At 46.2% G+C, this 14,493-nt stretch overlaps 1 protein-coding gene across 1 annotated transcript in view; it reads right to left on the minus strand.

The window, feature by feature from the left end:
• Positions 1–13,669, minus strand: part of LRRC74A (leucine rich repeat containing 74A) — a 29,275-nt gene extending 15,606 nt beyond the window's left edge. Inside the window, exons 1-7 of the mRNA XM_060001464.1 lie at positions 13,633–13,669; positions 11,791–11,919; positions 8,848–9,020; positions 6,453–6,560; positions 5,343–5,439; positions 760–809; positions 329–410 (exon numbers count right to left, since the gene is read on the minus strand). Of these exons, the coding sequence (XP_059857447.1) occupies positions 329–410; positions 760–809; positions 5,343–5,439; positions 6,453–6,560; positions 8,848–9,020; positions 11,791–11,919; positions 13,633–13,669 (676 nt within the window). The remainder of the gene's footprint in view (positions 1–328; positions 411–759; positions 810–5,342; positions 5,440–6,452; positions 6,561–8,847; positions 9,021–11,790; positions 11,920–13,632) is intronic.
• Positions 13,670–14,493: the final 824 nt, after the last annotated feature.

A 14,493-nucleotide genomic window follows, 5' to 3' on the forward strand; every position in this document is an offset into this window, starting at 1 on the left:
AGTTTCTGCCACTATTCTGTTACAGTTTCTGCCCATTTCTGTTTAATAATCCGTAGTCTCCCTGAAGTCAGCAAGTTACTTCTCTCTACGTTCTTCTAATCATTTTAAAGTTTACTTCCCACATTCAGGTGTCTGCTCCATTCAAAGTGTACTTCGGGTGTGGTTTACATCACTTTTTCTAATCAGAACGTTCAATAACAATAAGAAACCGGAGCTGCAGCTCTGACAAGCTATCATACCCCATGTCCCTCTCCTTTGCTGGTTCCTCCCTCCGCGGATACCCCACGTCCCTCTCCTTTGCTGGTTCCTCCCTCCACGGAAGACTCACCCAGCATCTGCCCCAGGTACTCTCCTGCCTTATCAGAGAACTGGTTGTGACTGAGATCCAGCGACTTAATTCTGTAATTGGTCTAGAGAAAGAAACAGTGCAGAGAGAGGTAATTTTTGTCTTCTTTGTGACGCAAATACCTCTCTTAGAACAGTGTGGGCCCCCATATGCCAAAAATTAAGTAGACTAGTGTTCTTAGACTGAGGACAATTTCTTGTTCATTTCCTGCTGAACTGTTGATGACTGCTGCGAGAATTTAGCACCATCCAAACAGTCCTACCACTTGCTGAGGTTTTTGATAGGATTGACGGAGTCTAAACACTCTCCAGCTCCCTAAATCAGGCAAGTAGCCTCACCTCCCTGTACTCAGAGCCACCCATCTCCCGGGGCATCTCTCACATGGCTGGCTGCACCCGTCTCTTGCTTCTTACCGATAGGGCTTGGCAAAACAGCTCTGCGGCTTCTTCCTTGAAGTTATTTCCTGTAGTGAAGGGGGGCATTAGCAATGTTCTCCAGACTAAGGCTCCCTTACTCTCCGTATCCTAGCCCTGCTAGTCTCTTGCCTTTGGAACAATCGGACGTAGAAAAGGTGGCAAGTACTTAAAGCAAATGTTTGGGCATAGGCGAACACAGGGGAAAAAAGGCAACCAGTTACCATCTCTTTAACAGTCCTCCCCTTCTCTCTCTGCCATGACTGTCCAGGGAGTTCCAGGGGTTGGTACACCATACCCTGTGCATTGACAGCATCCACCCCTAGCCTAACGCCTAAAATGTGTAACATTATAAAAACGCTAATCCAAGTCTGAGCAGCAGGGTTGGGACTAGAGGGATGAATGAGGCACTTGAAAATCTCAGTAATCACGATGGGTAATATCTTAATATTTTAAAATCCAAATCAATGCAAAAACATCTATGATGAACCAAATTTTAAATAAAAGCAGGATCTGACCCTGTGCTTGCATGGCCAGGCCTCACTCGCCTCACCCCGATCTGTCCCTGTTGGATCCTGTTTTTTATTTAAAGTGCTGATTTTTTTTTCATTACGGATTTGTTTTTGCATTAATCTTCACTTTCAAAAATGTTGCATTATGATTTACTTGGTTACTGAGTTTTTTTGTTGCCCCTTAAGTTTTGCGGCTGAGGTGAGTGCCTCCCTTATCTTACCCCAGCCCTAGATTGCTAAGCGATCTAAAACATTGGTGATTTCCAGAGAATAAATGACACAAACCCTTACACCCAAATTTCTCCTTTGAAACCTTAATAAGCTCTATGCCTCTAGCACCTAAAAAGTGCTTGGCACATAACAGGTGCTCAGTAAATCCTTACTGAATGAATGAAAAAATGAATGAACCCACTGAAACACAAGTACTTCTTTGGCTGTTTCTGGTACCAGTGCAATAAAATGAGATAATAATCTAGTCAATGTATAAAATTAGGCAATCTATTATTCACATTGTTGTGTTTATACCATTGGTTACCAACAGTGCATTGGCTGTAAGAAATCATTTGGGAAGCTGGATAAAACACAGATTCTTAGATCCCTCTCCCTAAAGGTTCTGATTCAGCAGCCTGGGATAGGGCTGGGAAATTTGTAGTTTTGCAAAGAGCTTTCTGTATTAATATTATATTAGAGGTCTTAGCCAATACAATCAGAAACCTCTCTAGGAGCTATAAATATTGGAAAGAAGAGACAAAAACTTCCATCGTTTGCAGACACGGTCACCTACCTAAATAATCCAAGAAAATTAACAAAATCTTAGAACTAGTAAGATAATTCAATCAAGTGACTGGTAATAGGCTCAGTGTACAAAAATTAATAGCTCTCAAACATACCAATAATAAGTATTGATAATTAGAAAACGTGATAGAAAAACATTCTATTCTCATAAGAATAAAATGATAAAAGACCTAAACATAAAGCTAATATGAAATATGCATGACTTATAATGAAGTAAAACTATAAAATTTATTGAAGAACATAAAAAAGACCTGAAGAAAGCATGTTCTTAAATGAAGATATCCAATACTTTAAATATGTCAATTCTTTCCTGAATTTACCTAGAATATTAAATATAACCCCAACCAAAATCCCAGTAAGTTTTCTTTTTAATGGAACTTGACAAAATGATTCTAAAATTCAACTGGAGGAGAAACCACACAAGAATAGCCAAGATTACTTTGAAAAAGGTCAGACTTTGTCCACTCAAACATAAAATATATTATAGTGTATCATATAATTATAAAACTAATATATTGAATATTACATACTTGATATATCATTTTAATTACAACTAATTATTATATTATATAGCATATTATAATTTTAACATTCTAAGCATACTAAAACAGTACAGTGTTGGCATAGAAATAGATTAATGAGGTGGGATAGAGACTCTAGAAAGGAACTTATATTTATATGGGAATTTAATAGATGATGACATTCAAATTAGTTAATGGTAGATTATTCAACTAATGATGCTGGGGCACCTGGCTGTGAGTTTTGGAAATAGAATGTTTGACTCCTACCTAATGCCATGAACAAAAATAAGTTCTAGGTATATTGAAGGTCTACATGGAAAAAAACAAAATTACAAAAATATTTGAAGAAAGTAAAGAAAAATATTTTTAAATCTGAAGTAGGAAACCGTTTTTTAAGCAAGACTACAGAAATTAAATCCATAAAAGAAAAGACTGATGAACTTGACAACAGTAAGTATACAAACTTTCATGTAAGAAAACACCATGAAGAAAGCCATATGTAACATTCAAGTATGAGTATCTGTAGTATATAAAGAGTGCCTAACACTTAAGAATACAAACAACCCCATATAACAATTGGCCATTTCTTAGAAGAAGAAATTAAAATGAAAATAAGCATCTGAAAAGATGTTCTATTTCAATAGTAATGTGGGACTGTAATAAAGATAATAATAGTGGTGAACAGTTATTGAATACTTGCATCCTATGTACTGTTCTAGGTGATTCAGATTTTAATTAACGTCATCCTCACAATCACCGCCTGAGATAGGTAATATAATTGTCCCTAGTTTATAAATGAGAAAAGTGAGTCACAGAAGGGTTAAATAAATTGCCTAGTGTCAAAGCTGGGATCTGAACCCAAGTACTGTGACTTCAACACACTTAACTGTCTGGTTCACAAACAGCTTGGTAATAACCCTTCTGGTGGAGATATAGGGGAAACAGACATTCCATTGGTGGAATTACAACCTGGTATAGTCTTCTTAAGGGAAATTTGGAAATTAATTTTTAACTTCACTAAAACGGGTGTACCTTATATTGAATAATTCTGCTCTGGGGTGTCTGTAGAAATACTAGAACATGTGCTCAAAAGATGCATGGATAAGAAAATACTTTAAAAATTATCTGGAAGATTGAAAAACTAGAAATGACCTAAATGCACTCCCCTTCAAAAAGGGGGATATTAGATAAATTATGCTATAATCATACCATGAAAAACTACCCAGGAGTTCAAAACAATGAGATAAATCTATCATTTCTGCCATAGAAAGAAATCCAAGATATATTTAGAGGGGAAAAAAGGAAAATTGGAGAATAATATGTAGTAAAATTCATATTAAAAAATACATAACCTCTGTTTCTGTATTTTCTCTCTGGATACTTTTAAGATCTTTTTATCTTAGGTGCTTTTACTATGATATACTCAGGTGTGGATTTCTTTTTCCTTTACTGTACTTAGGACTCACCAGGATTCCTGTATCTGAGAATTCATCAGTTCAGGAAACACGTCAGCTATTATTTGCTCATATATTGTTGTCCGCTTCTTCTGGACCGCCTATCAGCTATATTGAGTCTATTCATTCCTTTATATTTTTATCTTTTATATTCTCTATATCTTTATCTTTCTATACTGCAAAGATAGATAAAGTATCCTTTTATCTATTTTCCAGGTCACTAATTTTATTCACTGTATCTAATTTGCTGTTGAATTTATCCATTGAGTCTCTAATTTCAATAATTATATATTTTTCATTTGTAGAAGTTTTATTTTGGGGGGATCTATTAAAAAATAGTGATTTGTTCTTGTATGTTTTATGTTCTTAATCATATCAAACTTGATTTAGAGTTGGGTGCAAGATATCTATGTATTAGAAGTTTCAGTTAATTGATAGTGCTCTTGTGCAGTTTGATGGATAAATTTTATGGTCACTCAATTTACAGTCTATATAGGATAACGTTATTTCCTGAAGTTCTCGAGGGTCCCATGCTATTACTTGGTGGGTCTGACAGCGCTCATGGTGTTTCCTTGTTTTGCAGTTTTGGACTGTGAGCCCATCTTTAGCGGAGCTTTATCTGTGGGAATCCCCAACAGCCTGGAGCCTGTCAGAGGTTTATGTTTGTTTCTGTTGGGTGCCCCAAGGTATTACCAACATAGGACCACTTTGCATGTTCATTTCCTGCCATAGGGATTCCAGCACCCTGAAGATAGTACAAATGCAAACCATAAACCTGAGTGAGGGCAGGTCTGTGGGTAATAGAGTTCTCAAGTGACTTTTTTTTCTGTGAGCGAGACTGATAATAAACTAATTAAAAATTAGTTATACTACAGAGGGTCAGGTAGTAATAAGTGCTGTTAGGAAAACCAGGAAGAGAAACAGGTTAGAGAGTGATGGTGACGGGGAGGTGCTGCTTTGATAGGTCAGAGAAGTCCCCTTAAGGAGATGACCTGTGAGCGGAGGCAGGAATGAAGGGGGAGTGGGAGCTGTGCAGGTATCTGGGGTAGAGACTTTCCAGCAGAGGTGGGAATATTGCAAAGTGAATCAGAAGTCTCTTGTCCAGGACAGCCGTGAAGCCAGTGTGGTTGTGGAGAGGGGACGAGAATGGTTGGAAGAATCTAGCAGGGTGTAGACACTGTGTTCTGGTCTCTGACATCAGCAGGACCTGGTCTGGCTCAGTTAGACCCTGGATCTCTCTGCTCTGACCCTTCTCTCCGTTACATTCCCAGTGTCCTTCCCACCCTCCTTCATAGGCTCACCTGAAAGCTGAAGACTAAAGAGCGAAGAGGTGTTATTCTGGAGGAACTCACAGAGGATTCTGGCCCCCTCCAAACCAAGATCATTGTCGGAAATATTCTAAAAGGCAAGAGAACACTTAAGTATGTGACAATCCCACCAAAGGGCCCTCATTAACAAATGATGGGGGTGGGGGCTTACTTGAGGCCTACCCTGAGGGAGTAGGGGTGGGGTGGGGAGAGCAGGGCTGGGGTGAAAGGATGGGAAGGGTTAGGGTGGTGCAAAGGGGAAGAGGAGGAGGAGAGGAACCCCTGGCTTTTCTGATGCTTCACCGTGAAGCTCTCAGGCTGATCTCAGTTCTCTGACGTTGACCTCAGTGACTCCCCACCTCCCCAATTTAGCCCTGGTATTTCAGATAAGCACATTGTATTATTATTTTTTTTGAAACCTAAGACAACTTTATTTGGAGGGTTTGGCATGAAACAATTGAAAAATGAATTTAGAGTAAGCAATCATTGTAATTCCCTTCATTGGTTCACGAGCATGAATCACTGTGCTCAGAAGTCGTAGGGGTATAAACGGACATGGTCCTTTCAGGTGAGTGGGAGGGACTTTACATAAGCCAGCCATCAGCATCTTAATTGTCTTTCCCCTTCTTTTTTTAATTTTTAAAATTGTGGTAAAATAGACGTAACGCAACATTTACCATCCTAACAATTTTTAAGTGTACAATTCAATGGGCTGAAGTACGTTCACATTGCTGTGCAGCCATCATCAACATCTGTCTCCAGGCAACACTGTATTTTATGGAATTATTTCATGGCTTTATTTTCTTTAAGAAAGTTTACATTAAGGCAACTCTAAAGTAAGTTTGTTCATTTAGGGGCTTATGAGATCCAGATGGAAATGGTTTCTCAGGGTTTCCTACGGCCACAGGGAACACAGTGCCCCTGGCCAGGCTCTTATGTGTGGAACCTCCTCTGAGAAGTTGCTTCCAGGGGAGGGGAGGCCCCAGACTGACTGCAGAAAGCCTGGAGGCTGGCCTGGCCTCGGGCAGGGGACGCTGGCTTCTCTGAAGTGGGTTCTGAGACTCTAAGCATGGTTGTAGGAACTGGTAGAACAGGGCACAGTACCATCTCCTGCAGGTAGTAGTTCTCCTGTAGCATCTCCACCAGGCTCAAGATGCCCTCCTCCGTGATACTATTGTCTGCCAGCTCCAGCGTGAGAACAGACGTGTTGGACTTCAGCCACCACAAGGGGAGGGGGAGAGAGACAGAGGTGGTTGGTGACCTAGTCAGTTCCCTGCCCTTGCCCAGAGCCCATCACCCCTCTCGAATATCCCAGCCACGTCAGAGGGTACAGAGAGGCAGGCTAGCGATTCTGGAGGAGTGGCTAGGAACAGGAGAATAGCGCAGGGGACAAGCCATCCCAGTGAGTTTTGCTAGGATGACATGCTTATTCTGGGCACCTCCCTCCCCAAAAGGGGTACCAAGGGGGATTTAGAAAAGGGACATTAAAATAAAGTCCTGAAAAAGATGAGGCACAAGGGTGAGCTGAACAGATTTTAACTGTTTAGCTTTAAGGAGAGAGGCCTGTGACCTACTCTAGGTTTAAGGAGAATGTGCTATTTAAGAAACGTATTTAAGCATAACGCCTTTACTGTGCCTGATTCCTTCAGAGGCCTTTCTTCTAGTTCAGGCTTAAGGGTTGTCTGGTACTCTCTGATAGTCAGGATGTTGCCTCAAGGCTGTTTAGAAGGAGCTGGAACTTAAATCTTAAATAAATATCTACATCCAAGTTAGTCTGCATTCCCACAGGGAGCAAGACAGGTGGAAATGACTGGCATTGCAGCATGAGGGACTGGGGTTAGCTCTAACCAGAACTTTTGTCCTTCCCTTCCCCACCGTTCCCCGTGCAGAAAGGCACAGAGAACAGACATGTCTTTGAATTTGAGCGGTTTTCAGAGCACACAAAGCAGTGAGAGAAGTAGCTCTCGGTTCAGGCAAAGGGAAAGTGTGATAGTGTGAATTACTGCAAGGCAGAATGGCCCCCCAGGACCTTCATGAAGTGTCTTCGGGCCTTCATGAAGTGTCTTCGGGCCTCCGCTCTCTTGCAGGGGTGGGAAAATTCAGTCGTGCTCAAAGGCAAGCGAGATGGCTCAGGGGGCCCCCCAGTCTAGGTGTCATTTAGCAGAAATGGGGGCTGAAGGACCACTTTCAGAGTCATCCCGGGGACCAGCACAGTATGTGGTGTAGCAGGTGGCCTGATCACCAAATCCATTCACATTCATTTCACACGAGTGAGTATCTGTCACCCTCTGTGCTAACTGCCGAGGAAACAGGGATGAACAGAAACCATTCCTCCTCTCGAGGGGCTCATAGCCCACCAAGTCCAACGGCATGGAGATAGGTGGAGGAGGGACAGACCCAAAGAAGTATGAAAATGATCCCTCCTATCGGAATACTCTTCCTCTAAGCCAGGGAAACACAACATGTGAGAAGTTAAACAGTACCAAAGATAAATAAAAGTTCAGTCCATTGGAATGCCACAATGATTGTCAAATGGATGATATAAAGAATCAGAGAAGAAAAACTCCCCTTAAACAGAAACTGCTGTTACTGAGAGACAAGTGGCCCAAGTTCTGAGTGGATTTTATTATTATTTCCATGAAGCTCATGAGGTAATGGTGAATTCCTAACACTTCATTAATCAGTCTTTCAACGCTCCATAAATTTCAAGATGGCTTTGTTCTTTCTCTGCCCTTCCCTCCCTTCCCTCCCCCTCCCCAGAGAGCAGCACAATCTCACGTCATGTGACTTCTTAATGGGCCTGCGCTAAGTGCAAATGCAGTTATGGTTCCAAAAATGGGTGCTTTTTTTAAAAATCGAAATTTTTCTTTACTGTCCTAAGTGAACAGTGTTGTGCTGACATACACCTGTTACATTTTCTGTTTTCCTGGGATGGAGTCAGTTTTGTATATAATCAATTATAATTATAGAAAGCTATGATGAGTTCAAGGACAAGTCTTATCATTCAAGCCAAGCCGGAGAGAACATTCTTCCTGTGGGAAAACATGATCCACTCTACAGTGTGGTCTTGAAGATTTACCTAACATACTGCAAAAGGCAGACATCAAATGGAATGGCTCAGTCGTGAACTCATTTATGGCAAAGGTGAGCTTTGGAATTGAGATCTGGTTGACATTTTGCATTGTGTTCTCACATTAGCGTTTGGGCCCAAGCCCGGACCAGTTGCTTCTCCAGGGCCCACAGGCTGGTGCCTTTGCTTTCTGGATAGGAAACAGCATAGACTTCCAAGGCCCAGGTCTCTAGCAGCCTCCTTCCCAGGAGCTAATGGGCATCCATGCCTGTTGGGGAAAGCAACTGGTAGTCATGCAGAGTCTAGGGCAAGGTGGGCATAGAGGTTGCAATGCAGGGTCCCAAGGTGGGGCTCTCTGACTCCTGGGCCTACCACCCTGTCAAGTCCCCACTTCTGCCAGCCTTCATGTGCCCGCACTGGTATGCTCACCACCAGGGCTATAGCAATAGCCTTGGTACCCCTGGGGCCCAGACCACGGTGGTTGAGGTTCACATAGGACTCCTCCATGTTCCGGATGAAGTAGGAGACGGGCACTACGCCCACAAGTCTGCAGGCCTCCAGGTACAGCTCCTTTTGTCTGGTGGTGAAAAATTTCTCCGTATCTGCAGAAAAAGATGCAAGTGGATGAAGCAGAGTTTCTCTTCTACCTTTGCCTTATCTCCCTGTTAACCCAGACCACATTCGATTCTGACTGGTGTCCCCTCTTGTCTGAGGCTCTGTCCCTATGGGTGTATGTTCCAGCTCCAACTGGAAAGTCAGCCAGTGGTGGGAGACCCTAAATCCAGAAAGCCCCACGTGGACATCTCCCTTTGGGTAAGAGAGAAGGCCCCTGGTTTTAGGCTCCACGCTACCTAGGAGAAACAATATGCTCCGTCCCCACCTTCCCAGGTTGACTGCATCTAGTGACTGAGCACAAGGGTGTGTGAGCGCATCCTTGCCCACCTCAGGACAGCTTTGAAAGGCCAACCAGACAAAAAGCTGGTGACTGGTGATGGCTGAGGGAGTCTCCATTGCAGTTTTAGTTTCACTACCACTGTAAAAATGTGAGCCACAAACAGTTTTACTAAAGATGAAGAGAAGTACCCACTAGAAAAAGCCCAAGTAGGACACAGTGGGCTTCTGAAGGTGGCAGAGCAGTGCAAGATGGAGAGACCCCCAAATCCGTCAGAAACAAACTTGCATTTGAGTGGGTTTGCTTCTTTCAAAGACTTGCATGTCATTTTTCCTCGCAAAAAGGACTGTCATTCCTACTTTACCGATGAACAGAGCTAGCCCCAAATCACACACAGCTGATAAGTACTTGAACCAGCGAACAGAATGGGGGCTGCTCTTCTCCATTCTAACCTCTTGGGGGCTTTTGTTCCTTGGGCTTTAGACCATCCTGACTCGTGGTCGGTGGGCAGAGGGCCTCCCTGGGTTCTGGATGCCCCACAGCCCTGTCCCCATGAAGCAAGCTCTGTTGACACAGGGCTTTCCATGGTCAGCGGGGATCTAAGCCGGCATCTGTTTTTTTCCTTCAGATCTCAGAGTCTTTGGCCAACCCACCCCAGACATTTCTAAGACGGACAATGGAAGCTTTGTTGGTGAAAGGACAAGGTCTTTGCAAGGAAGTTGATTTTGCAGGCGCAGCTACAAACTGGGCTTCTTTTCCCGGTGGTTGCAGACCAGGATTTTTCAGCCTCGGCACTAAGGACATTTTGAGTTGGATGATTCTCTGCTGTGAGGGGCTGTTCCGTGCAGTGTAAGATATTTGGCAGGATTCTTAGCCTCTGCCCATGGGATTCTAGTAGCATCCCCCCACCCCTCACCCCACCCCCAGTTTGCCAAGTGTCCCCTGGGGTGCAAAATCGCCTGTTGTATAGGAAGAGCAGCACGTGGTGGCCGAGCAACTTCCCCTCTTCCGTAGCCTCACCACCAGCTTGCTATTCCTGCCTGGCTCATGTCTCAGTTCATCCCAGGAAGCCCTTCCTGCCCCATTCCCAGCATCTCAGCACCAGCTATAGAGGCACCAGAAGCTGGAGGAGCTGAGCCCTGGGTGTCCGTCCGACACAGAATAGTTGGTGCCAGATTCAGTCGTTAGAGGCTCCTGTTTGCTAAAGCAGAGTAGGTAACCCCCAGCTTTGTCCTTGGCACTCACTCTGCTCCGGTTGATTCTGCCTACGCCTTCTAGCTGTATTCCCTAGGTTACGTTTTAGAGGCAGCTTGCAACAATGTTATCACTTGCCGGGAGGGGCGGTGGGGAGGGGCAATGAGCTAGAAGCTGGAGTCTGGGACAAAACATCCAGTGTTTCCATCTGCCACCCTGCCAACCAGGTAAAATTCAGTGTCGCAAGCAATATCACCAGCAGCCTCGAAGCGGAAAAGAAGTTAGGAGGGCAACAACAGGCTCCCCGGGCGGTGGCAGGAAGGAGGTCTGTGTTGAGGATGAAGTTGTATGTGGACCCTGGGGGGGGGGCGGTGACCATGGAGACGAGCAGAGCAGCTTGCCCTGCATCTCTGCTGCCACTGATCACAGCCTACCACCTAGCGCCGGGACACAGGAGGGAAAGGGCCACTGGGCCGGCTGGCCTCAGTCCGGGAAGTTGGGGGCCGGCCCATCGGTGGAGCCAGTACTGTTCTGGCCCTGCTTCCCAAGTGCCCTTTTTGGCACTTCCTTCCTTGGGGAAACTGGAAAGGAGAAGAGGGTGGAGGTGTTGTTTGCAATAACAGAGTCTTTGCTCCAACTCAGCTTGCACCCCTCCCCATACCCAGACTCGCTTGGATTTGTTGGAGGGAACAAACACAGGGAAGGAAAACACGGGGCTCTCAAGCTGGGGAAACAAGAGCTCTAATGTGAGTAGAGGAACGTCGCCAGGATGCAAGATGGGCCGTAAATCCTCCAGGGGCCCCTGGAATATGGAATAGGGAAGGTAGATCGACAAGGTGGGGGGAACATGGGGTCGGCAGACATCGGCAAACTCTCGGTGGCCTTGGGCAACTCACACAATCCTTCTAAACCTCAGTTTCCCCCGTCTGTAAAGGGCAGGTAATAATGCCTACCTCCCGGGACTATTGCAAAGGTGACGTAAGATGCCATGTGGAAACGTTCAGAAAACCAGAAGCCCCTGTTCACTTATTGCTCCAGCTTTCAGCAAGCTGATGGGACCCCTCTGCTCATGAGTCCAGCCACGAGCATGGGGCAGCAGAGACTGCTGCCCCCGGGCCAGCCTCGGGGAGGTCGTGGCATAAAACTGAGCACAGGTGTTTCTGCCCCGTTCCCTCTGCAGCACATCCCACCGGGCAGAGCCTTGGCCAACTGGGAAACCGATTTCTCCAGCTTCTGAGGAAGGAGGCAAGCCACCCCTCACCCGCCAAAGGCCCCCGCTCGCTCACCTTCGATCTCAAGGTCTGTTTCTGAGCTCTCCCGGGCTGGTTTCTCTTTTTCGACAGCCATGGGGGCTTCTGCCTCACAGTAGAGTGTTTCGTCACTGCTCTGCCGTGCCAACACGGTGTCACTCTCATCTGGAAGAAAAACTCATCTCCTTGATTCTGGAAACGAAACCCGCTGGCCTTTCAGGTGGAGCCCACCACTGGCTGCCCTGGGCCTCTGTTTCTCTCATCTGCAACCCGAGTCCTGGCTGCAGCCTTTGTCCCTCAGCCTCGTGTGGCTCAAGTTGCCAAGGGGCTACAGCCTTCCTTCAGCCCTGCCAGGGGGTCTCCCTCTATGAGCCCTGTTTCCCTGACACAGAGCTGCCTCCTGGCTGAATCGTCTGTGCTAAACGCCCTTCGTGTTCTCTGGAGGCCTCGCTCCTGTCCCACCCCCTGTGTTGGGCCAGCCTTGGATGCGGGCCGCTCACTGTTGCAGCCTCTCCCGTTGCGGAGCACAGGCTCCGGACGCGCAGGCTCGGCGGCCATGGCTCACGGGCCCAGCCGCTCCGCGGCATGTGGGATCTTCCCGGACCGGGGCACGAACCCGTGTCCCCTGCATCGGCAGGCGGACTCTCAACCACTGCGCCACCAGGGAAGCCCTGCTTGCTCCTTCTTTTCCTTCTTATTAGCTCGGGTGGTGTTCAGGGTCTGCTTTACTCTTTCAGGGGAAGGACGTGTGCTAATGCCTAGAATTCCTCATTGGCAGGCACAGAGGATGCTGGGAGGGCAAGGGGAAGGGCAGGTGACTTGGGTCAAGTGTAAAATAAAGCGGAACAGAAGCAGTTCCAGAGAGTGAGAGGGATAACTTGATTCCTAAGGACCTGACCTAGCTTCTCTTCCTTCCAGTCCAAATTTATGACCACGCAGAAGGAAGGGCTTTGCAAATCTCCCTGGGATTGAAACTAATTGCTATGATTAAATACAAGTGTCCTGGGCTTCCCTCACACTAGTCCCCTGCACTTGCTAGATGTGATTTTTCTGCCATTGGGCCACTGATCTGGAAACAGCCCTGGGCTCCTGAAAGCCACACAAAGTCCAGGGCTAGTCCTCCCACGTCAGCAGGATGCAGTGGTTTCAGGAAGCCAGGCTGCACCCCTGGATGGCCTGTCAAAACTCAACCGACCTTCTCTCTTCGGGTGGGCTGAGCGTTCACGGCATGGGTCGCAAGTTTTGACCACCCAGTTTCTAAGATAGTGGAGCTCCTAATGATTCCATGCAGGTTTGTGTCCTTCTCAGCCCTTGTCCATAGACCCAAGCGCCAACATTTATCTCCCAGCCTATAAGACAAGGTCTGTGTGACAAGGGGTGGAAGTAGCAGTGGTCTGACATTTAGAAGACATACAGCAGCTTAGCCATCAGACGTAGCCCTCAAAAAGGGATGATTTCTTAATTTCCTCATTAGATAAACAATTTTAGAATTCCATCCAACCAGTGGAATGTTGGTAACTGTTTAACTGGCTCTCCAGAAAAAAAAAAAAAAATCCTGCTTTGTAAAGTTAGCCAATTCAGGTGGTGTAAATATTCCTAACATGGCTGATTTCCAACTACCAACATGACATGGGCCAGCTCACAGAATGAAAGTTAAAGTCAGCCAGAGCTGGTGTGAGCCAGTTCCAGCACAGCGTTGCAACCAACTCTCTCACTCCCTGTTTGGCAAGCCCCGAAGTCGTCAATGTCACACATCACCCCAATTCTAGAGGGTCCCAGGAGAGGAGGGAAGGGCGCTTCCAGGTCTATGTGGTCACCAGGCATTACACTGAGGCAGCCAGAAGGGCCTGAGTGGTGAGAAATGGGATGCATTGTCACCTTTTGGCTCAGGCTCAAGAGGGTCGCCATTGTCCATGGTGCCGGGGCCCTCTCAGGGGCTGCTGCCAGCTTCTTGCCACCTTTCTGCTGCTTCCCTAAGAAGCTACCTGTCGGTTCACCTCTGTCTCAAACTTTGCGTACCCTGCCCTCACCTAGACAGATCCTGGGGGCTGGAGGCTATAGTTAACCTTCCATCCCAGCAAGCCCTGGGGAGAGTGGGTTTTGGTGGGACATGTCTGGATTTGACCCCAACTCTGTCTGGGAGAGGTAGCTACTTCCCGGGATCATCAAGGAGAGGGGTACAGCTCTATTCCTGGGAGCCCTGTTGAAAGGATGCCCACCCACCTGCAACTTTATGACTTAGGACCCACTTTAATTTCATCTTCAACATTCCATGACCTCATGCGGTCATTGTGATCCATGTGGGTGGACCTGGCAACAGCAAGCCTCCCAGCCTCCTGGTGGCTCTGGTAGTCATCTTTTCTCTTATATCTGCTGGGGCCAAGCCCAGGCTTGGCTGTGAGTGTGCAGGTGCTGTGCGGGGGCCTCTAGGTGGAGTTGTATTTCCCTCTGAGTCAGGACCAAACCCAAGCCCCTTAATCAGGTGACTGCTTTGAGCTGCCACCATGTTCTTCTCTCAAGGTGCTTCAGGTACGAAATATTTCAGTGATGGGTGAGGTCAGTTTTCTTCTTCCCAGTTCATCTTGCTTTTTTCTTTACCCCTTGGGAGAGTATCCTCAACCCTGGAGCAGAAGATCAAAAGCAAAGCACGACAAACATATGTCCTATCACTACAATTTGTTACAGCCAAAGCATTGTTCAAACTACCAGGCTGCCTAACTTGAAGCCACTCAACCATCA

This window comes from Delphinus delphis, chromosome 2 (genome assembly GCF_949987515.2).
Source record: "Delphinus delphis chromosome 2, mDelDel1.2, whole genome shotgun sequence".
In the NCBI taxonomy this organism is placed as follows: Eukaryota; Metazoa; Chordata; class Mammalia; order Artiodactyla; family Delphinidae; genus Delphinus; species Delphinus delphis.